This window comes from Papaver somniferum, chromosome 9, assembly GCF_003573695.1.
Source record: "Papaver somniferum cultivar HN1 chromosome 9, ASM357369v1, whole genome shotgun sequence".
NCBI classification, from domain to species: Eukaryota; Viridiplantae; Streptophyta; class Magnoliopsida; order Ranunculales; family Papaveraceae; genus Papaver; species Papaver somniferum.
The window spans coordinates 56,568,005-56,592,738 of record NC_039366.1 but is presented as its reverse complement, the minus strand read 5'-3'; the positions used below and the strand labels follow the sequence as shown (position 1 = coordinate 56,592,738).

Here is a 24,734-nt window from a genome sequence, read left to right as displayed (position 1 = left end):
AATCCGCACTTCAAATTGCTGCTAATCCTGTTTTTCATGAACGCACCAAACATATCGAGATTGATTGTCACTATGTGCGCGATAAAATTCACACGACACAAGATTTATAGTGACAACCGCGGAATAACGGATCTTAAGATATTATGATGAATAATAAGTAAACCAAGCACAAGCAACCATAATAATACGAGAAAGATAAATCAACTCACAAGACACAAGATTTATAGTGGTTCGACCAATACATACAACTTTTATATATTGTCTTTGTCCACTTTGAGCCGCACCAACTCAAATCCACTATGAAGAAAAACGATTACAACGTCGTGTGAATCCCAGCAAACCCTTGGTTACACCGTAACAATTACCCGAGACGATAACCTTGTCTCTTGTTCCTCATCAATATGCTCTCACAACGAAATCCTAGCTTTATCCCTAAAATCTATACAAGAAATCTCTCACCGATCTCTTAATCGTTTTCTACACAATACAATTCTACAAGGCCTAACTACCTATTTATATAGGTTACAAACTTTGCCACCAAGAATTCTAGACGGTTTAGGAAACCCCTTCCCTAAATAACCACGGCTAACTTTAGGAAATAATAATTAGTCTTCAATAACTAACAATCTCCCACTTTGAAGACTCATTGATTGTCTTCCATTCTTCAACTTTGGATTTACGGTGCTAAAACATCTTCCTTGTTAGTGCGGCTCCCCTCCCAGATCCTCATTCTGAGAGACCAACTAAAGCCTTGCAGAGCTTTAGCTTGTCTGATGTAACTCCCTTGGTAAACATATCCGCCGGATTCTTTGAACCAATAATCTTCTCGAGCTTCAACTCTCCTTCTTCTAAGATATTCCTAATGAAATGATAACGGATATCTATATGCTTCGTCCTAGCATGATAGGCTGAGTTCTTGGCTAAATTTATAGCACTTTGACTGTCGCTAAACAGAACATTATCTCCTTGTTCCTTGCCCAACTCAGCTAATAATCCTTGTAACCAAATCATCTCCTTGCTCGCTTCCGTCACCGCTACGTACTCCGCTTCCGTAGTAGACAATGTCACCAACTTCTGTAACCGTGATTTCCAACTCACTGCAGCTGACCCTATAGCATAAACATAACCAGTCGTACTTCGCCTTTTATCTACATCACCTGCGAAGTCTGCATCCACATAACCCCTCAAAATAGAACCACCTTTTCCATAGCACAATGGTACGTTTGTGTTACCTCTCAAATACCTGAGAATCCACTTCACAGCTTCCCAATGTTGTTTTCCTAGTTTGCTTGCATATCTACTCACTACTCCCACTGCATGTGCAATATCCGGTCTCGTGCACACCATAGCATACATTAGACTCCCAATAGCCGAAGAATATGGTACGTTAGACATGTACTCCTTTTCTTCATCTGTCTTCGCACACTGCATACTTGAAAGACGAATTTGACTTCCAAGTGGAGAACTAACTGGTTTAGCATTCTCCATATTGAACCTTTTCAACACTCGTTCAATATATTCAGCCTGACTAAGCATACGTACACCCTTAGCTCTGTCTCTTATGATCCTCATACCAAGAATCTACTTTGCTTCACCAAGATCTTTCATAGCAAAATCACTTGCTAATTGTTTCTTCAAATTCTCAACTTCTTGTAGAGATGTTCCGGTAACCAACATATCATCCACATACAGTAGTAGTATGATGCAGTCAGAACCATTCCTTTTGAAGTAACAACAATGATCTGTATTACACCGTGAGTAACCACTTCTATGCATGAAGTTATCAAACTTCTTGTACCACTTTCTCGGGGCTTGTTTTAAACCATACAAACTCTTCTTTAGCTTGCACACCATCTCTTCCTTGCCTTTTACTATGAATCCTTCTGGCTGCTTCATGTAAATTTCTTCATCTAGGTCACCATGAAGAAAAGATGTCTTTACATCCAACTGTTCAAGGTAGAGATCTTCAGAAGCCACTAGACTTAACACTACTCGAATAGTAGTCATCTTAACAACTTGAGAAAATATCTTGTTGTAATCAACACCAGGTTTTTGTTGGAAACCTTTCACAACCAACCTCGCCTTCTAGAGAATTTCTCCATTTGCTTCAGATTTCATCCGATAAACCCACTTGTTATGCAACGCCTTCTTACCTCTTGGTAATTTTACTAACACCCAAGTGCCATTCTCATCAAGTGAATTTATCTCATCCTCCATAACAAGTTTCCACTTGCCTGAATCATCAGCCGCTAGTGCTTCCTTAATATCTTCACGTTCGCCTCCATCCGTAAGTAATAGATAATTCAAAGCATACCTTGGGTTTGGTTTAGGAGTTCTTGACGATCTTCGTACTTCTTGTGAAACTGTAGGAATAACTCCCACTGCAGTAGAAGTCTCTTCAACTTGTACTTCTCTGCCATCAGCAGCATCATGCTCTTCTCCGCACTTCTTCCAGAAAGATCATCAATATCGATATACAACTCCTTATCGACGTTGCTTAACCCGACATCTTCAACTTTTGTTGTATTCATGTCCTTGTACAGCTCATTCTCATTAAAAGTGACATCTCTACTTCTAATAACTTTGTGACCCTCATAGTCCCAAAGTTTATACCCAAAAGCGTCAATTCCATAACCAAGGAATATACACTTCTTTGCTTGAGCACCTATCTTAGACCTCTCACCGGGACTAAGATGAACAAAACCAACACAATCAAAAACTTTCAAATATGAAAGATTTACCTTTTTTCCAGTCCAAACCTCCTCTGGTATCTTCATATCTAATGGACTACTAGGTGTCCTGTTAATTAGATAAGCAGCCGTCTCTGTTGCATGTGCCTAGAAGGTCTCGGGCAAACCAGACTGCAACCTCATGCACCTTGCACGTGCATTCAACGTCCAATTCATACGTTCTTCTACTCCATTCTCCTATAGTGTCCTTGGAACTGCCCTCTCCAAATGAATTCCATTTGTAGCACATAACTGTAAGAATTCTGTTTTGTCATACTCACCACCGTTGTCTGACCTTAGACACTTCAACTTCATACCAGTTTCTGTTTCAACCAAAGCTTTCCACTTCTTAAACACTTCATACACCTTGAAATTATTCTTCATGAAGTAAAGCCACACCTTCCTTGAGTGATCATCAATAAAGGTGACATAATACTGGAACCCGCTGTGAGATGCAACATCAATTGGTCCCCATAAATCCGTGTGAACCAAATCAAGTTTTGCACTTCTCAAGTATCTTCCTCCTCTGTTGAAACTAACTCGTTTTTGCTTTCCAAGAACACAGTCTTCACAAAAACTCATATCAACAAACTTCACCTTAGGTAGATATCCTCCCGAACATAGAATCTTCATGTTCTTCTCACTCATGTGCCCTAATCTTCTATGCCATAAGTTAGTGTCTTCACCACTACTAGTCACTGCTAAAGTAGTTTCATCTGAATTCTGGTATAGAGTACCGACTCTAACTCCACGAGCTAATACCATAGCTCCTTTCTTCAATTTCCAATTGTGTTTCGTTAACACAACTTCACAGTCATCATCACAAACTTGGCCCACAAACACCAAGTTCTTCTTCAAATTTGGAACGTGTCGTACATCCTTCAATTTCCATGTCGAACCCTTGACTTTCAAGATCACATCACCCAAACCGATGATGTCGCGTGCTTCACCGTCACCCAAGAATACTTGGGCATAGTATCCTTCTTTATAAGAGATTATAATACTCTTATCACCCATTGCATGGAAAGAAGCTCCCAAGTCTATAATCCAAGACTCATTTTGCTTATCCCCAGAGAGTAGTAGAAAACCTTCCGTAATCACCTTCTTGTTATCAACAAGGACCTTCACCGGTTCCGCAGCTGCAACTACGTTGACCTCTTCTTGATTACCTTTGTTTCCACCATTATTAGCACCTTTGTTTTCCGGACAATCGCGCTTGAAGTGTCCTACTTTCTTACACGCCCAACACTCAACAACACCTCTAGGTCGAGATTGAGATCTCCCCCTAGAATTCCCTCTAGACTTCCATCTGGATTTGTTGTTGTTGTTCCTATTTGAACTCCTGCCTCTATCTTCTTCATGCATACTTAAGGCCGAGCTTGAAGAACTAGAAACATAACCTTGTTCTATTCTTCTCTCCTCTTCAGCAATTAACCTTTGTTGCACATCATCAAGCTTCAACTTCTCGCTCCCTGCGGAATTGCTAATGGTTGTCCTTGTAGTCTCCCAACTCTTTGGTAATGACGACAACAACCGTAAAGCTTGAACTTCATCATCAAAAGTAATACTAACTTTTGAAAGCTGAGAAATAATTGATTTAAACTTCCCAAGATGTGCTGAAATCGCTTCGCCTTCTTGCATCTTCAGATTGAATATTTGTTCACACAACATAATCTTTCCCCAGGCTGATGACTTTTGATACAACTTTTCAAGTTTATCCATAAGATCCTTCGTACTAGTTTCCTCTTGTACGTTATTGTAGACTTCCTCCGTTAGACATCTACGGATCATGGCTACACACTTGCGATCAAGATTTTTCCATTCATCGTCTTTGCGTGCTCCCTTTTTCGCAACTCCACCTAATGGATCAACAATGTCTTTCTCATATAGGTAGTCTTCCATCTGAGACTTCCAAAACGCAAAGTTCTTCCCATTAAAAACTTTAACCCTTCATAAATAACTTAGTTATTTAATCTAGCATCACATGATGCTTTCCGTGGGTCCCAAGATCCACACACTCGAGACATCAATCATGTCACAAACTTGGGGATACATACTGGGGTGTTGGTCTGGCGGTTTACAGCGTGCAGCGCACAACGCGCCATCACAAGAACGTGTCAGGAAGTCATGGACGGATAGTGATGATGGGAGAAGTGGGCAAGACTGATCGTGTAACACTAACACACGCAACTCCACTACTCCATCACTACACTTTCTCCATTTCCCATGAGAGATGTGGGTTAGGCTCAATGACTTGTATAAATAGGTTCTCCTCCCTATTTTCAAACAGGACAAGACAACAGAAGCAAGTGTTGATACAATTGTATTCAAACACCGGAACTGATAGCTTACATTCTGCAAGCCAGTTCATCTTTCTGATACAAGTCATACATAGCCATCACCTTCACAATCTCAACACCTTCTTCGCTTTCCTCCCTAAGATCAACCCCATCTCCTTCACTTTGTGACCGAAGCAAGTCTGCAACGGCCATTTCTTGGTTTAGGCCAGAATTGTACATATTGATTTCTCGAATCACAAAGCACTCCCGTGCAGTGCATTTTTTTAGGGTTTAGATTCATTCCTCATCCACACCCCAAATTACCAAATTCGGCAGGAATAGTTTTCACATGTAAATAATTGGCGACCACAACGGGAGGTTAATCTCTCGGTTGTAAAGTCAATTTCTTCAATACCATTCGATCGGTTTCAAATGGTTAGTCTTAGGACCGCCTCAACCGCCTCAAATCCTGGTGATTCCTCCAACGGAGAGACCCCTCCTCCCAACGGCGTACCTGACAGTATAATCAGGAGACTTCCAACGTTGAGTGAACTAGCGCGGGTACAGGAGATTCACACGAAGAACATGGAGCTGATCAAGGAAGCGATAAATGGCATACTTGACCTACTCGTCAAGATTACATCAGAGATGAGCGTTACAGAGGCTTCCACACCGGGGACTGGTCCCTCTCAAATCAACAGCTTTACTACGAACCAGAGACCAGTGGATCAGGAAGCGACATCTCTAGTGGAAAGTTTGTGTGCACTTTTACACCTCTCGAAGAATCAGCGGGCGGAGACGTTTGCTGCAATTAACCAGATAGCCCTGGACGTACACCTGGCTCCTTCACGTCCAGAGGTCCTAAGCGCATCGGAAACATCTGTAAATAATGTTACACTTACAGAAGAAGATATGATGGCAGAAGAAGGTCACAACCGAACGCTGCATGTTACCGCACACATCAAGGGTTCAGAGTTCAGAAGGGCCCTCATCGACACATGATTACTTTCAAGACTCTCAGGACAGCCAAGGTTCGCCCATGCAAGATCGTATGACAGCCCACCACAATGACAGACTTCGAAGGAAACCAGACCAGCACATACGGGTATGTCAATCTGAATTTATCAGTAGGTCCTGTTCAATCAAAAGTGAAATTTGAAGTCATAGAGAAGGAGTCGGACTATCATATGATATTAGGGAGACCGTGGCTTCATGACAATAAGGTCATCCCTTCAACGTATCACCAGTGCCTAAAGACCATGCTAAATGAGGAAGTCATCCGTATTCCTGCATCATTGTCTCCGTACGTACCAATATGCGGAGTGGAACTTTTCGAGCCAAAGGAAACTCCGTAGGGAAGATCAGACAAAGTATTGTGCACCGCACTGCCCACATGGGCTTCAATTCAGGAAGAAAACCGACTTGCATCACTAAGGGATAAGCACCACGATGCACATTTGCTGATGAGGCGTCCATCTTTATCCGGTGAAGCTTCAACCCACGTTCACACCAAGAGGGAACGAACTTTCGAGGCAAGCCGTGATCAAAAGGGGAAAACAATATACCGACGCCGCTGTTAGCAATTAGCAGGAGAGACTGGCACCCATTCTCTACGCCCAGATGAGTGCTTCAAGAACGATGAGCCGCAAGAAGAAGTATTGGACGCTCCGCGACAGTTACAAGATGGCACCAACTCCATAACTGACGAGCTCGAAACTGTTAACATCGTGAATGAAGAATCTCCCAGTCCTGTCTTTATCAGTTCGACTTTGTCCACATACGAACGCGCCAGTCTTGTCCAGCTTCTCAAGGAGTATCAAGACGTATTTTCCTGGACGTATGAGGAAATGCCTGGTCTGGATGAAAAATTGGTCACTCACCATCTACATATCATACCTGGATCGAAGCCGATCAAACAGTCTCCGAGGAAATTCAGACACGAAGTGTAAGAGAAAATCAAAACCGAAATTCAGAAGTTGCTAGCTGCTGGCTTTATCAAACCTATTCACCATCCGACCTGGTTATCTAATGTGGTTCCAGTAAAGAAGAAAAACGGACATATACGGTGTAGCGTGGACTTCAGAGACCTGAACAAGTGCTTCCCCAAGGACGATTTTCCTCTGCCTAACATCGACATGTTAGTAGATGCTACCAGCGGACACGGCATGTTCTCCTTCATGGATGGTTACAGTGGATACAATCAGATAGGGATGTATGAACACGATGCATATAAGACATCCTTTCGAACCCCTCTTGGCAATTTTTACTATACTGTTATGCCCTTCGGTTTAAAGAATGCCGGTGCAACGTATCAACGCGCTATGATGGAAATCTTCCATGACATGATGCATAAGCAAGTAGAAGACTACGTGGATGATATTGTGGTCAAGTCAAGAGATCGGGCAGATCACGCAGGAGTCTTACGACAAGTGTTCGAAAAGTGCCGTGAATACAAATTGAAGATGAATCCTTTGAAATACGCCTTCGGTGTCTCTTCAGGCAAATTTATGGGATTCCAAGTGACTGTTGAAGGGATCAAAGTAGACCCGTCCAAGACTCAAGCCATCCTCACGATTCTTCCACCACAAACTGTGAAGGGACTTCAGAGCTTCATGGGCAAGGAAGCGTTTCAAAAGATTCAACGAATATTATCGTCTCCAGCCATCATGAGGTCTCCCGTCCAAGGGAAGCCGTTATGTCTCTACACCGCCTCCAGCGATACCGTTGTAGGGGCTTTACTCGCCCAGGAAGACGATGAGGGAATCGAACGCCCCATATATTACTTCAGTCGAATATTAAGAGATGATGAGCTCAGGTATCCCAAGACGGAGAAGGCATGTTTATATCTAATCCATTCCATTCAGAAGTTCAGACATTACCTATTGTCCAACAAGGTGGTACTCATATCTAAATCTGATCCTGCGAAGTTTTTGCTTTCAAAACCGGTCCTGATGGGAAGGACGCCAAATGGCTTCTCCAAATGTCGGAGTTGGACATAACACATAGGTCGCCTAGAGATATCAAGGGGAAAGCAGTCACAGACTTATTAGCAGCATTCCCTGGAGAAGGCACTACGGGGCTACAAGAAGATCTTCTTGGAGAATTTCCAGACATCTCTGTTATCGAGGAAGAAGCATGGATCTTGTATTTTGACGGCTCCGCTACCCCTAGCAGTAACACCGGAGGAGCAGGCGTGGTCTTAGTATCCCCGACTGGGGAATTATTCTCACACTCCTTCAAGCTAGACTTCCAGTGTACCAACAACTCAACAGAGTATGAAGCCTTCCTCATAGGGCTGTCAATAGCCAAACAAGCAGGAGTCACACGTCTGGACATAAGAGGTGTCTCCAAACTACTGGTGAATCAGATGAATGGAGTATACGCATTGAAGGAAGTAACGCTAGATCCATACCGATCAGAAGCACAAAGGTTACTAAACTACTTTGCCTATGCAACCATAACCCATATTGGTCGCAGCAACAACAAACACGCTGATTGCCTAGCAACGCTGGCTTCCAAATTGAAGTTCGAAGGTTTTGAAGAAACCCTGACAGTAAAGAGGAGAACCATAGAATCAACACGGCTGTCACAATACAAAGACACTGAGGCTCACGATTGGCGAACGTCGATCATTCAGGAGCTCAGCAGCTCACTCTCCCAAGGAAAGGTCAGTCTCAAAACCCTGCAGAACTTCTTCATGCTTCATGGTATGCTATATCATTGAAACCCGGATGGTTCTCTATCAAGATGTATTGGAGATGATGAGGCACAACAACATCTTAACCATGTTCACAATGAAATTTGCGGACAATCACTGGTGGTAACGGTTTACCGGCGACTTCAACGCCTGGGCTATTACTGTCCAGAGATAGAGACTCAATCCAGACTACTTCAGAAGTCCTGCTCAAATTGTCAAGCGCCGCCACACCAATTGGAGGTTTTTAGTGTGAACCACATTGGGACTGGAGAGAGCCGTATATTAGCTATCTCTGCGACGGGGCAACTCCCATTAATCAAAAGGATTCTGTCAAGATAAAGCAAAAAGCCAAGCGGTTCGTATTTCACGAAGGGATCCTGTATCGCAAGAGATTTGGAGGTGATCTATTGCGATGTCTGGCTGGGGTAGAAATCCCAATCATGCTGAAGGAAACGCACGAAGGGGAACATCAAGGGAATAGGAAATTGTTTCTCCAGATACACGAGAAATACTATCGACCGACCATGGAGGATGACGCAGCCGCTTTCGTTCAAAGCTGCCATAAATGTCAAATTCATGGGAACCTTGTTCACGCTCCTTCCACCCTTTTACACTCGATAAGCAGTCCATGACCATTTTACAGCTGGGGACTGGAAATTATCGGGAAAATCAATCCGCCGTCATCAAAGCAGCACGAGTACATCATAACCGCGACAGAATACTTCACTAAATGGGTAGAATCCATTCCTCTACGAGGGCAACGATTGCGACTTTCATTAAAGAACATATCATTTGTCGCTTCGGTGTGCCAAAGCATATCATCACTGATAACGGCACTCCCTTCGCCAACAAACAGGTACGAGAGTTACTTGAAGAGTATGGAATTAAACAGGTCTTCTCCACTATCTACTATCTTCAAGGAAACGGACAAGCTGAGAGTACCAACAAGACACTGATCCGGATCATCAGTCGAACAGTGCATGAAAATCCTAGAGAATGGCATGACCAGTTACCAATGGTGCTATGGGCATATCGAACGTCACCCAGAAGCTCCATTGGAGTTTCTCCATACTCACTTATTTACGGTGCAGACGCAATTCTCCCAGCAGAGATCAAAATCCCATCATCCAGGATTGCAGCAGCAACCGGGGTCCACTGGAATGAGGCTGAAGCATCCAACTCTAGAGTAGCGGAGTTAGACACTCTGGATTTCAGAAGAAGCAAAGCAGAAGAACACACTCACGTGTACAGTAATAGAATTTCCAGGCATACAACAAAACTGTGAAATCACGTGTTTTCAAAGTGGGGGATTTGGTCTTGAAAACGGCCAAACACATCCACCAAGACATGTCTGCACCAAAATTCTCACCGAAATGGGAAGGTCCTTATACGATCACCAAGGCTTACAGTACCGGCTACTACAAGATCATTAAAGTGGACGGAGGCAAGCTAGAGACAGTCATCAACGGAAAATGGCTCAAGGCATATCATGCTTGATCATTGTCCGCTCTGTCTCATGACACAACAACACAGGCATTTATTTTCATTACATGTTTGAATTATCAATTTATTCAGAGATGCTTTAATGAAAAACCTGTTTCATCAATCAAAAACCAGTACAATTTATTCCGCAAAGATGTCCAAAACCTTTTGACATGAACGTCGTTAACAATGAGAAAATACAGCTGAATGCGGACTAGAAGAGGCCATCTAACAGATTATAATTCCTTGAGAGCATCATCTTCAGTCTAGCTTGATATATCTCTATCATATTCTTCAAGTTATGTACTGCCTGCTCCACCTTCTCCGATTCAGCAGCCAGAGCCTTTTCTTCTTCCAAGATAGCCTTCGCAGCAGGAACTACGTTCGCAAGGATGCCGGCTCGATCAACCTTGATGATGTCAAGACGCTGACACATCCAACCCACATTCAATTCCATCGATTCACAGGTAGACACCATGTTCTCCCACTCTTCAAATTTTGATTCGGCAACGTTACGGATGGAGATACCCTCCATCTCAGCAATCAGGGGAAGAAGGCAGTTTACCGTGGTAACCAAAGAAGATGCACAGTGTTGAACTACATTCCTGGTTGCAATATGGCCATACCTCTTCCATACTTTTCTGCATAAGGGTACGAACTCCTTCCGCACCAAGAATCCGCCTATGGTTCGATAGCTAGAAGACAGACATTTCATGTGAATATCGAATGGAAGACCTGCGTTGGGGTATTCGTAAGACGAGATACCTAGATCGGCATCGTCGAGATCCGCAGGAGTGGGCGTATTCGAATTTGAAGGAAGGGGACTGGTAAAATCATCATCATCGACCACTGTCACACATGGGCGTCTCCGCAAAAAAGAGGAGAAGCGAACCGGTACGGTCTTCCGGCGAACACGAACAGGAGAGTCATCGCAAAGCTGTTCATCCTGAACCTCAGATGGGCGTACGTATTTAACAGAAGATCCTGGGTGATATGAAGAAGATGATCTGTTGTTGTTCGACATGTCAAAGAGATAGATTTTCTGCAAAAAAAACCTATCAATGAATAACGGTTTTTAAACCCCGCATACATGTTGAAGGAAACCCTAAAAGAAGACCAAATCAGCTACAACAGAGCTTATCCTGAGGTCTCGACGCCGACCGTGCTTTTCTCCCAAACCCTAATTTGACCAGCTCCATCTAGCGATGTCTATCTATGCGGTAAATGCGTATTTACTTTAACTTAGTCATTTTCTTATACAAATTTGTCACCATCTCATGCCTACCCCACAATAGTGTAACCATTATGTGCTAGGCAGGGGACTTAATGTTGATGCTGGATTTTCATTTAAGGCTAAAATTGTAAAAGCCAAAACTATGCGCTAACATCCTGCAAAAGATAAAACCACTGATAAAGTGGAGAATACTTCTTCACTATAAACTTATAGCATTACCAATTAATGCATGACAAGCCTTGTATTTCCTGTACTGCTTCACTCTTATCATTATTGGTGCGGCATGACGACTGAGTGTTGCTCTCAGCATAGCAACATGAATCTCCAAGCATTAAATAAGGAGGCACGTACGAAATACTCGTACAGGCTATAACTCTCGGAGTGTTATACTAGCCCGATCGAGCATCTGGATTGTCCTTATCAGTCTCAGAAACGATCACGGCCATCCAACTTCACCAGCATGATTTGATGGCTTAGATCGGATCCATAACCCCTAGGCAGGTGTTGGAGTATTCACCACCGACCCAATGCGGGCCCCACATGGTCGGCCTCCCCAAAAGGGTAGCATAGCTTGCTAATACGTCCAGCCAAAGCAGCACGGACGTGAAACCCTAAATTAGGGTTTGCGGCACATTACATGTGTCGCAAATCGGTCTCAACCATCCATCTTCGCAGGCATAGATGGAGGGTGTAGATATAGATTCAAAGGGCCCAGAGCATGTCAACACAAACACCGTGGGCCCTCCTACATACATGACCAATCAGTCAGTACCAACTATGGTTGGTCGTCCCAATTCGTGCGCCCAAACAAGGCATGACGCATGGCCGGCAAAACCCTAATTAGGGCTTGTGTTGCGATCACGAGCGTCCATCTTCTCCTGCTCGGATGAAGGGTTTAGGAGTAGACTAAGTAGGTCCGGTGAGCATCAACATGATCACTATGGACCCATCTATCTCCACACCCGATCGGCCAAAGCTTATCATGCCTGGTTGCCTCGATTCGCATGCCCAAACTAGGCGTGGTCACACCTCCCAATTGCAAACTAATCTCGACCACTCAACTTTGCCGGACAAATTGAGTGGCTTCGATCACGTTTCTTTGGGATAATAAAGTATAAGCGTGTACACCAGCCCGCCGTTTGCACGCCGGACCGATCGGCCAAGACCAACCAAGCTTGGTCGTCTCGAAACGCGCGCCCGAAGTAGGCTTGTCGCGTGGCCTTTGCGGCACAAAATTTCTGTCACAAATCGATCCTAGCCGCTCCTCTTTACCGGACAGATTGAGCGGTCCAGATCACGTATTCATGGGGCATCAAGCTATAAGCGCCTATACCGGCATGTCGTTTACACGCATGCACAATCGTCTTGGCCAAAATTGCGTCCCGAGCTTGGTTTAAAACAAGCTGAAGAGTGATGCTTGCGGACCTCTTCACAAACCCTAATTCCACTAACGGTCGCAGATGAGTGTCTCAAAGATCATCTCGTCCATTCAACTTCACCTGCTTGGTTATACAACCCTGGTCAGGAGTTAACTGGTCAATTAGGTGTCGTGGTGATTATCATCCGCCACTCTACCACACCATGTGGTCGGCCAAGTCAGGACTTGCTTGTGCAGCCTCCAAACCATCACATGAAGTAGGCTGGACATGAAGCTATTTTAAGACGCTCAAACAGCGATGCTTCATACATGCTGAGTATATTCGATGCATTACTTGCATAGAATACACACGATACTTCACAAGTATCGACTTCCTAAATAACTTAGTTATTTAATCTAGCATCACATGCTGTTTTCTGTGGGTCCCACGATCCACACACTCGAGACATCAATCATGTCACAAACTGGGGGATACATACTGGGGTGTTGGTATGGCAGTTTACAGCGTGCAGCGCACAACGCGCCATTACAAGAACGTGTCAGGAAGTCATGGACGGATAGTGATGATGGGAGAAGTGGGCAAGATTGATCGTGTAACACTAACACACGCAACTACACTACTCTATCACCCCACTTTATCCACTTCCCATGAGAGACGTGGGTTAGGCTCAATGACTTGTATAAATAGGTTCTCCTCCCTATTTTCAAACAGGACAAGACAACAGAAGCAAGTGTTGATACAACCGTATTCAAACACCGGAACTGATAGCTTACATTCTGCAAGCCAGTTCAGCTTTCTGATACAAGTCATACATAGCCAACACCTTCACAATCTCAACACCTTCTTCGCTTCCCTCCCTAAGATCAACCCCATCTCCTTCACTTTGTGACTGAAGCAAGTCTGGAACGGCCATTTCTTGGTTTAGGCCAGAATTGTACAGATTGATTTCTCGAATCACAAAGTACTCCCGTGCAGTGCATTTGTTTAGGGTTTAGATTCATTCCTCATCCACACCCCAAATTACCAAATTCGGCAGGAATAGTTTTCACCCATAAACAATAAGGATATAGAATGTGTAAGCAACGGTCAAACTTATCTTGAAGTCTTTGAAGAATACAGAAAACAAATTGAAAAAGGTGATGATCGATCAGCTCCATAGCCAAAGACACTCAACTGAGATCTTCGTGAAGAGAATGAAAGATTGAAAAGGGAACGTAATGAATTGGAGAACGATATAGAGACTATTGGTACTGGTAATTATCTTGAATGCATGAAATTTTATAGAGAGCAAATCGAAGAAAGTCATGATCGAGAAGTGAAGCTATACACAAAGTTGGAGAATCTAAAGAACACCAAGGTAAGTAATTCTACCGAATCTGAAATAGATTATAAAGTTCAAATTGATAAATTTAAGGTTGATTTAGATAATGCTCTCGAAAAAATAAAAACTTTGGAGAAAGAGAATATGAGTCTAAAAGCGGACTTGAAAAAGTTCGATAATAGCACAAAAGAACTTGACTCGATGTTGAATTCAACTAGAGTTCCTCGTGACACTCGAGGATTGGGCTACAAAGGTAAACAAACTTTGAATGCTAAACAAAAGACAAAGTTTGTAAAGCCTAAAGACTCTTATGAAGAAATTGCTTCAAAAGTTGCCACAAAAGATAGCTCTTCCTTAAAATAAATATCTGTAGCACCTTCATATTCAGCAAAAGATGGAAAACGTAAATTCCGTCAAACTCCAATACAAGTGTATCCACAACAAGGTATCACTATACATCATGATTCGGGTGTTGTTAAGCATTGCTTTTATTGTGGAAATAAAGGACACTTGGAAAGGGGATGCAGATTCCGTAAAAGGAATGAGAAAGCCATAGATGCACGCGTTTCCGCAAAATTGGTTGAACTCAATAATTCCCCTCGTGGTAAATTAGAACATCATTGTCCCAAAAATGAGCAGAAGAATTATTATAGTGATAGTTCAAAGTTTGCTGGTCAGGCCTCTACAAAGTTTTCTCATTATTGCTCAAACAATAAAAGGAGAGATAACTTTGTAAAGACAAGATATGATGTTCCAAATTGGAGAAAGGCTAACTCTCAGAGTTTTCCACATTTCAGTTACCCTAATGTTTCCTCAAGAGATTCATCTTGGATTTCATGAGGAAATAATAGGAAGAACAAAGTTGCTCCTATAAAACCCATTTCTAAATGGAGTCCAAAGTCTTCTCTAAAGACAACCATGAAAGTATCAAAAGATAGTCACAATGATGACACTCTAATGATAAGTTTCAATACTCATGACATTCAAAATATTGTGCTAAACGTTCTTGATCAAATAAATGTAGCTCCATGTTATCATCGTTATATGAGATAATTAGGTCTCATATCGGTTACCTTTTTATGATTTTGTGACTTTTGATTTAGCGAGTTTCATATCTAACCTTTTGGGTTGCTTAATCAAATAATCATAAAAGGATGATGACAATTAATCCCATATGTGAGTCACAATTATACTATTATCAATTTATTTTTCATAGGTTGTGTATATAGTATACATATGAGTTTTTGGTATTAGATTATTACTATTGGCATGTAATAGTTAAAAACCATTTCAATCTTTCTCTGGTAAAGGTTGCTTTTGTTGTTCTTATGTCTTCGCAAAAGGATGAGAAAATAATGAGGAAAAGAGGATGCGAAATTTGAGGTAAAAATTTTGTTAGTTAATTTTTTTTTTTGTTTAAGAAAAGCTTGATTTTATTTCATATATATTTTGCTTTTGCTTAACAAAATTTCGGTACAATTGATGATTTATTCCATGATGTGTGTATGGATGTGTGTGTGATTCAATTGGTTCCGGTTAAGAAAAACTATTGTTATCTTGTTTTATTGTGTGGTATCAATTGTTTAGGCTTACAAAATTTCGGTGCAATTGCGGTGCTATAATGTCTATGTTGTTTCAATTGCTTCCGGATGAGGTGAATAATTATGCAGGTTGATTTATTTGGTTTGTATGAATTATTTATGGCTTAACGAAATAAAATGTTTACGGGATGAATTGTTTAGTCCAATTCAATTTCCGAATAAGAGAAACTAAGTTAATTCTGATCTTAGTTAGACTTATCAAAGTGGAGGTTTCGGTTATTAATATTCAAGTCTAATCGAATGCCTTAACAAGAAATGCTAGTTAACTAACCTAGTATTTGGCTTGTTTAAAATTTAAAGGTCTAAGTTATATGGATAATTAGAACCTGATGAGAAAAATGGAGTTATCTTTATTTTGGTCTTATCGAATGAAGCGGTTGTATTTGTACAATCGGTTTAGCAAAGGGACTAAGGTGCTTAGTTGATTTTTGGTTTGATAAACTAAATTGGGAAAATTGCTTCGGGCAATTATATCCTTGATAACATATCAAAACAAATTACTTTGTAGCTTCGATTTTGATATTGGTTATCAAAAATGGTGTGTGGAACCCTCGTGCTTAATTCTATAGGTTACAAGTCTATTTTGAGATTTGTAAGATTCTTTTCGTGTTGTCCTTTATTTTTTTATTTCTTTGTCATTTTGTGACAAAAAGGGGGAGAAATATATGGAGTAAATAAGTGATATTGGTATCGAATTTATATTGATTGGTATCGCTAGGGAAAAGAACAATTGTGCTTAAACGTTTATCTAACGAAAGAGTGAAAGCATAGACTAAGAGGGAGCAACATATCATATTAATTGGTATAACAAAGACGTGCGGATTGATGAAATCTACCTATCTCACCTTTAGGGGCAGTATTAGCTTTGTTATTATAATGTCAACATCGACATTTATTTTTTGAATACATGCAGATTGGTATGAGTTATTTTTATAATTCGTTTATCTCCATATGTAACAGAGTTTTGTCACTAAATTGACAAAGGGGGAGATTGTTAGAGCACTGCTCGGTTGAACCCACCAAGCGTTGGTATGTCAAGATTGGTTGTCATATTTAGTTCCAAAACTCGAGTCGCTTAATATGTAAACTACAGTCAACTTCGATAGGATACACTAGAAATGATAGACGTATTGTGCTCCAGTTACTCACAAAGATCTGAAGATGGATTGAAGACAACAAAGACATCATCCTTCAGCTTGAGGTTAGTAACTATGACTTGACTTGTTCCATATCTATCTTGTGTCTTTCAAGTCGTGTATATTGAAAACAAAACTGCGAAGCATGATTACACTCTAGTTAGACATAGTATTAAGGAATACAATAAGAGGTTTATTGCTTAACCATTAAAATTTGTAGATAAGACATCGACATAATCGGTCAAATGCTATTGTGATTATGTATGAGTATAAGGTGAGGATTTGATCCTAGGAAACAATGTTTTACATGTGTTTTAAGGAAGTAAGTTCATAAACTTGTTTATGAATCGAAAAGGAAATCGCCAGGCGTTATTGGAATTGTTATTCATTGCATATCTTGTGAACATCCAATATGTGTGATTTAGTATAACCGTTCATAACTTGGTTGTGTTCTTGATAAAACTATTCACAAAGGCCTGACTTATGTATTGGTATGACTTTTATTAGAGAAACCGATCTTAAGTAATCACCTAAGATAGTATGATCGAGTTTGTGATTTTTGTAGACCGACTCTGGGTAAAGGGGAACCGATCCTAGTAAGAGGTCCAACCTTTCACAAAGGGAAATCGATCCTATGGACATGTGCAACACGTTTTTAGGCAAAGGGGAACCGATCCTATGGACATGTGCAACACATACAAGTTAGATACCATAAATATGTGGGGAACCGATCCTATGGACATGTGCAACAAGTGGGAACCGATCCTTTGAACATGTGCAATCGGCCACAAAAAGTCTCAATCAAATCCGAACACGTTTTGTGTTTTTAACACAAAAAATTATCCAAAAATATCTTTTCGAGTTTTCTATTTTTCTAGAAATATTAGATATACCTAAACCATATTTGGTTAATATGGAAATATGTCGACACACTTTGAAGACGTGCATTAATGCTTATCTTTTATTGTTCAAAGTTATTCCTTAATAGCTAAAGGAAGAAAATCCCAGGATCAAAATTAAATAAGTTAAAAATATTTTATTTAAGGTTTTTAATTTTATATATGGAAAATAAGAATTAGTAATGTGCATTTACTAGTTAGAGATTTTCGGTCAATATTTTGGACAGGGCATTTCCAGGAATTATGGAAACCGAATTTAGATCTTATTGCATATCTTGAGAATATTTTCGGTTTTGGAAATTCCTTGGTGTCCAAACTTCCTTGTCTAATACTTGAAGTTTGGCTTACTATCAAACTAATCCTTCATAACAGCAAACTTCCTCAGTTGTGTTGTTACTGGTGAAGCCGCCCATTCGGAGGGGAGAGTAACCTAATTAGGCGAAATCTCTTACGACCGCTCAGTTTAAAGTCTTCTTTGGGATTGAGAAGCTCCATGAGTACCTTTGGTGGGAAACTAGATAATTGCAGTTTATCTTTTGTTTACGATTGATTTGATTGACTAACAATTATTGAATCTTTGATTGCATCTAGTTTGTTTATTCTTGAGAACCTTCTCTTCTGATATAAGGCTCACTCAAACTAGTTCAAAGATTTAACGTTTCTACGGATCTAAGTTTTTCTAGATCCGTAAGGTAGATTCATTGATTTTCCATTGTTAACAGACTCCGTTCTGTGCGACAAATCAATAAGGAATCAAGTTTGTTTTTGCAGATTGTTACTTTGAAAATTAAATCGAAGATTGAAGATTTTGAATATTTGAAGAAGAAGTTGTTGTGAACCATTAAGAAGATATACTAGATCTAGTCCTAAAGAGAACGTACGTTCTGCTAGGATAATATTAGGTATATCTATTGAGAACTTCGGTTCTGCTAGATATTATTAAATCAAGAATATTGTTGAAGCTGAGTAACTAGGATTTTAGTTTACTTAGTATTGTATACACGAAGTTGCAGGTTTACTTTTTGTAGCGTCTTAATTCAATTGAGTATTCAAAACTGGACTAGGTCCCGGGGTTTTTCTGCATTTGCGGTTTCCTCGTTAACAAAATTCTTGTATGCGTGCTTTAATTTATTTCCGCATTATAATTGTTTTTATATTATAATTAAAGTAAATACACTTGTATATTAACTAGGCACTTGATATTTATCTTATAAGGTTTTACTATTATCAAGTGAACACTTTGTTGTAGTATTATCTCGATTTCATATCTATAGACGATCACATAAAGTGTATTGGATTTCTCCACTTGACTTTGATATTCTCACATTGTTAGGCCAATCCGGACTAACCCTATTTCAAGTGGACACTGTGTTGAAATATTCCTTGAGTGATTGTATCTCCAAGAGGTTTATACACAGTGGGTCTTGTATAGGTTGTGATCAAAATAAAAGATTGTGGTGTATTTGGGTACCCTCGTCTTTTCACAAAGTACGTAATAATTAAATTTGATGTCAATATTAACTTATGTTGTTTGTGGAATAGTCTAGTTTTTTGCTATGATCTGATCTTAATACTAATTATATTTTTTTTGTTGCATAAATAATCTTGATTTTCATTTTAATTTGAATGTGATATTTTTTTATGGGGCTTGTGGAAATAGTTTAGGTTCTTTATGACCTGGTGATGAGCAACGACGTTTGTTTTATGGTGGTTAGTGATACGTTGGGAAGTACTGGACATGATATACCTAGTGAATTTAGTGGTGTGTATCTGTGTCTCCTTTAGTGGCACATCTAAAAAATGATGGACTAGTATAAACCTAGTTAATTATAGTCATGCGCGTTGGTGTCATTAGTTGCACAATTGTGTAGGGACTTGAAGGTGATAAAGTTAGCTAATATATGGATTAGAAGCTGTGAAAGTGCGAATTGAGTTGGACTTGTCTCTTTTGATTTGTTTGGACTACTAATTAAATTTTGTTAAGTTTGAAAGATACTTGTGAAAAAGCGGGGGTCTAATAACCTCACCCAATAATTCGTTTAGGCAATCTGTGTGGACAAACTCTAATATAGTTCCAGGAGAATCAACTAGACAGTCAGACTCAATCAATGGAAATATATCCAAGAGTTGTATCTCTGTTTCACAATGTAATAAGAAAATCAAACAGATAGAAATCCGCGAACCTGATTATTATGTGAAACAACTTGAACAGTACCAAAGACCAATGTTCAAGTGTCAATCAGTTTATATCAACAACCAAAGGTTGGATTATCTAATTGATTGAACTACCCACAACCTATGATATTTCAATTATATAGAAAATATAATGCAGAAAAGAAATAACACATACACCGGAAATTTTGTCAACGAGGAAACCGCAAATGCAGAAAAACCCCGGGACCTAGTCCAGATTTGAACACCGCATTGTATCAAGCCGCTACAGACACTATCCTACTACAAGTTAACTTTGGAATGTAATGTAGTTGATCCCTAACCAATATCACACTGATCAAGGTACAGTCGCATTCCTTACGCCTTTGAATCCCAACAGGACTCTACGCACTTGATTCCCTTGGCTGATCTCACCCACAACTAAGAGTTGCTATGACCAAAAGTCGAAGACTTGATAAACAAATTTGTCTCGCACATAAAAATCTATTGGAATAGATAAATCTGTCTCCCACAGAAATAATTATGAGTTTTGTTCCGTATTTTGATAAATCAAGGTGAATAGGAACCAATTGATAATCGCCTCACAATAATCTTAATCGATTAACGAAACAAGATATTGTGGAATCACAAACGATGAGACGAAGGTGTTTGTAGGTATTTTTCTATCTTGCCTATCGGAGATATAAATCTCGAGCCAATCTTACAACTGTACTCAACACGATAGAAATAGCAAGATCAGATCACGCAACTACAGAGAAAATAGTTGGGTCTGGCTTCACAATCCCAATGAAGTCTTTAAGTCGTTAACCTACAGGGTCTCGTAAAAAAACTAAGGTTAAAGGAGAATCGACTCTAGCTATGCAACTAGTAACACACAGAAGTGTGGGGATTAGGTTTCCCAGTTGCTAGAGTTCTCCTTTATATAGTTTTCAAATCAGGGTTTGCAATCTAAGTTACCTTGGTAACAAAGAATTCAATATTCACCGTTAGATGAAAAATCTGATTTAATCAAGCTAATATCTTTCAACTGTTAGATCGAACTTAGCTTGTTACACACAAATAAAATGTACCCTCATTTAGGTTTATGTAATCGTACCTAAACGTGTACACCAGGTTGTCTCCACAATAGTTAACCGAAGTTAGCCATATGAACACTCTCATATCAACCTTATTCATCTTAACCATAACTAGTTCAAATGACTCAGATGAAACTAGATAAAGAGTTGTTCAATTGCTATATTCTCATAGAAGTATACAAGAGCACAATTGAAGCAAAATTGGTTTGATTCTGTAGCGCCCCCTAAGCTAGTAGCTTTCTAATCAAAGAGATTAACTAAATAAAGAGGCACTAAGAATCTAATCATTTACTTAAACATTCAATTAATAAATCTTATACAAAACTTAACCCAAAAACTAGCCCCGCTCAGAAATATATATACAAAAGAACTTCTCTCGAATGATACATATACAATAGTAATTTGGTTTACAAATATAATACGCAACATAATAATCATAGCAGAAGTTAAACAACTAGCGAACTCGACCCTTGAAGCTTTCGCTGCGCAACTCTGATCTGTCTCTGAAACTGAAAGTGGGAATGGGTGAGCACATCATCCTTAAAATGGGTGCCCAGTAGGAATAACATTTAACTTTAAAGAAATCATGAACAAGATTTGGAAAACGATACATGTTTTCCCAAACATTAAATAGCGACCAAGTCACTGGAACAAACAAACATGTATACGGACAAACTCCTTCGTCAAACAATGTATAATATAGTTGTGCAATTCCGAACTCGCAAATTCACATCTAATCGTATGTATGGATGTCGGCAATTCCGAACTCGCAAACTGTCGACCAATATATCATAAAAGTAAGCTCTAGGTATAAATGTGAAGGAGCGTATCCTATATACCACAGGTGGAAATTCTTATTTCCCATAAAAATTCATATTGACATTCAAACATTACAAGTCCTTTCTAAACCATGGAAAGTTTAAAAAATATTAACAGAATAATCATAGTACGAATAATCAACGCATGGAAAGCACAAACTGATAATGCATGAGTTCATTAAACATAAATTTTTGTAAAAGAAACAACAATGGTTTCGAAAGAGTCAAATGTATTCCCACCTCTTTTGATGACAAGCCACGCCTACCTCGAGATTCACGATCCACTGGTTCATCCTTTGAATCGATCGTTGTTAATAAGACTAACTGTTAATCACACAAGAACTCTAAGAATCTAGCCAAAATGGCTCATACAAGAATCATGCAAGTCTATTCTATGGTTCTAAACCCATTTATGACTTTATACTTTTTCATTCTCTAACTTTAGCATAGCTAAGGTTTATTAATTCAATTAGGTTGGTTCTATAATCAATTAGCTAAGTCTTATGAATATCTACAACTTTGTAGAAGAAGCCAAAGGTTAATTCAGACCATAAGGGTCCAAACATTCAAAATATGAATACTAGGTCTAAGCCCAAGTCCACTAAACTGACCCCTTAATCTAAGGCCAGTCCAACTAAGTCAACTAACGGTCAAAGTGACGGTTAAGGGTCAACTAACAGTAAACGTCAGTCAAGAGAGTCAAGGTCAGGTCAAAGTCCAGGGTCAATGGTCAATGAGTCAAGACTATTGACTCAGTGGGTCAAACCCGATTCAACTCGATTCGACTCAGTCAGATGGACTAAGTCAGCTAGAGTCAGATCCTGACTAGGCTGAATGGCACAAGGCCAAAACACTTATATAGGCCAGAGTCATTGCTCAGGTCAAGGAAAGCTAATGCACAAACATTTTGCAACACCAAAACTCTAAACTCTACAACTCTAACTCAACTTCAATTTCAACCTAATACTACATCAATTGAATCATTCAAATAAACTTCAAATTGAATTGCAAAAATGGTAGCCTACCTGCAAATGCAGCTTTAAGCTTTTCACAGCAATCACTAACTATAATTCTACAACTACCATACTAATATCCATATATCCATTACCACCAACAGCGTTCAACCTACCTCCCTGTAACTCATCTTCTGCTCAGAAATCTCAATTCAGATATACATATATGCAACTCAAGTAACTCTGCACCACCATCCCTGTAACTAAAATCCATCTCCATACTCAACTGAGATCACCTCCTCCACCAACAGTTCTATGTTTATATCTCAAGTCCCATTCAACTTCAATCATTAAAACCCATAATAACAACACAAGCTTCTTTACTTAACTCTAATTTATCAACACAAAAATCATTCAGAACTTAACTAATTACAATTGTAACTCAATTCAACATTCAACACACCCTGCAACTCAGCAACAGCCGCAGAGCCACTACTAGGTAACTCAACTCCACCTGCAACAGTTCACTTCTCAACTCCAACTCAACATACCCACACCAATCATCACTGCCAAACTCAATTACAAAACTTCATAACCACAACCATGTTCTACACTAACTTCAATATCAATTGAGAACTCAACACAAACTCTTAATGCGGCAACAACTTCATAATAGCTCCATAACCTATAACAACCACTAATTCAACTTCTTCATGAGATTCTCACATCCATCACCAACACCTCCACAACTCAATCACAGTTCATACCATACACAACAATATTAAAGCTTAAAACCATATCAAACTCCATTCATAGTTCATTGAGAAACTTTATAACTCAATACTGAAATTGAACTAATCTTTATTAAAAAGAACAATTACCTCAATATAACCTCATTCAAGCAACTGAGTACAATTCTTCTTTATTCCAACTTGATTCAGCAAAACACCTCAAATCCATTATCAATCTATCACTTCAACTAAACCAATATTCATCTATCTTCATCCTCTTCACTGTTTCTCAGAAACCCTAGAATTGATTCTCGGTTTTCTATTTTCTAATTCAAGTTCAAGAGATACTCTAACTCCTCATATCAGTCATATCCTTCTCCAATCTTTCCATTAAACCATCAATTTCACCATCCCTGACCTAGCTTTACAAACCCTAATTCTCACAGAATCACCTAACAACTTCCTCTTTGTTTGAGTTCACCGCAGCCTTCAATCGATCAAACCCATCTCCTATTTTCTTGATTCATCTACTTCTTCCATAAAGAAGACCCTAAATTCAACTTACAGTAACATCAATTCTCTTCTCTCGGTTCAATCAACCACAGTTCATCACTTATCCCTTTGATTCATCAAGTTAACAAACTTCTACGAATCACTCATATCATAACACACTCACTTCTTCTATAAGAATTCGACAGAGAGAATAAGAGGAGAAACAGAGAAGAAAAAGAAAGAAGAAGAAGAACAGAAAAGAGAATAAGAAAGAAAGAAAAAGAAAAGAAAGAAGACTTATCTTCTCAACCGAGTGAAGATAAGACCAACGAGAATTACTAGGACACCCAAAGCATTAGATAAGGGCATCCAGAAGGATAAGATCCGAAGTTACTCATTTTCCCTCCATACTAATCTGATGATTTCTTCTTCGTCCAATATCCGATTAACACGTTCGAGTAGACCATTCCGCATAACTTTTCGAGACCTATTCAATAATACTAGTTTCGTATCCAGATCGTTGTTAGATTAATTCATATTAATTAACGTTCGTGTTAAACTAATCGAGTTATTATCGGTTAATACGTCTCTTGACTAGTCTAATATCATTGACGAGCTTGAGGGTCTTTACAGATCCACTCGAATAAATTAATGAACATTATAGCCACGTTTGCAAAGATTGCATTCCGTATTATATAAATGTTTAAGTTCATGTACACAACCGATTTTAGAACT

General features: G+C 39.6%; 1 protein-coding gene and 1 long non-coding RNA gene across 2 annotated transcripts; one reads left to right on the top strand and one right to left on the bottom strand.

The window, feature by feature from the left end:
• Positions 1-9,435: 9,435 nt before the first annotated feature.
• Positions 9,436-9,990, top strand: LOC113311977. Its single transcript, XM_026560756.1, has one exon. It carries the CDS (start codon positions 9,436-9,438, stop codon positions 9,988-9,990), a length of 555 nt encoding a protein of 184 aa, XP_026416541.1.
• An 11,288-nt stretch (positions 9,991-21,278) lies between these two features.
• LOC113309340 lies at positions 21,279-24,256 on the bottom strand. The gene is made up of 3 exons (XR_003340529.1): positions 22,849-24,256; positions 22,064-22,147; positions 21,279-21,514 (listed from the first exon to the last, which is right to left on the bottom strand). It is a non-coding gene; the product is annotated as an uncharacterized LOC113309340 (long non-coding RNA).
• Between the last annotated feature and the right edge of the window lie 478 nt (positions 24,257-24,734).

Bases quoted from the DNA above. Each gene is read 5' to 3' on its own strand.
- LOC113311977 (XM_026560756.1), top strand. From the start codon at position 9,436: ATGGGTAGAATCCATTCCTCTACGAGGGCAACGATTGCGACTTTCATT.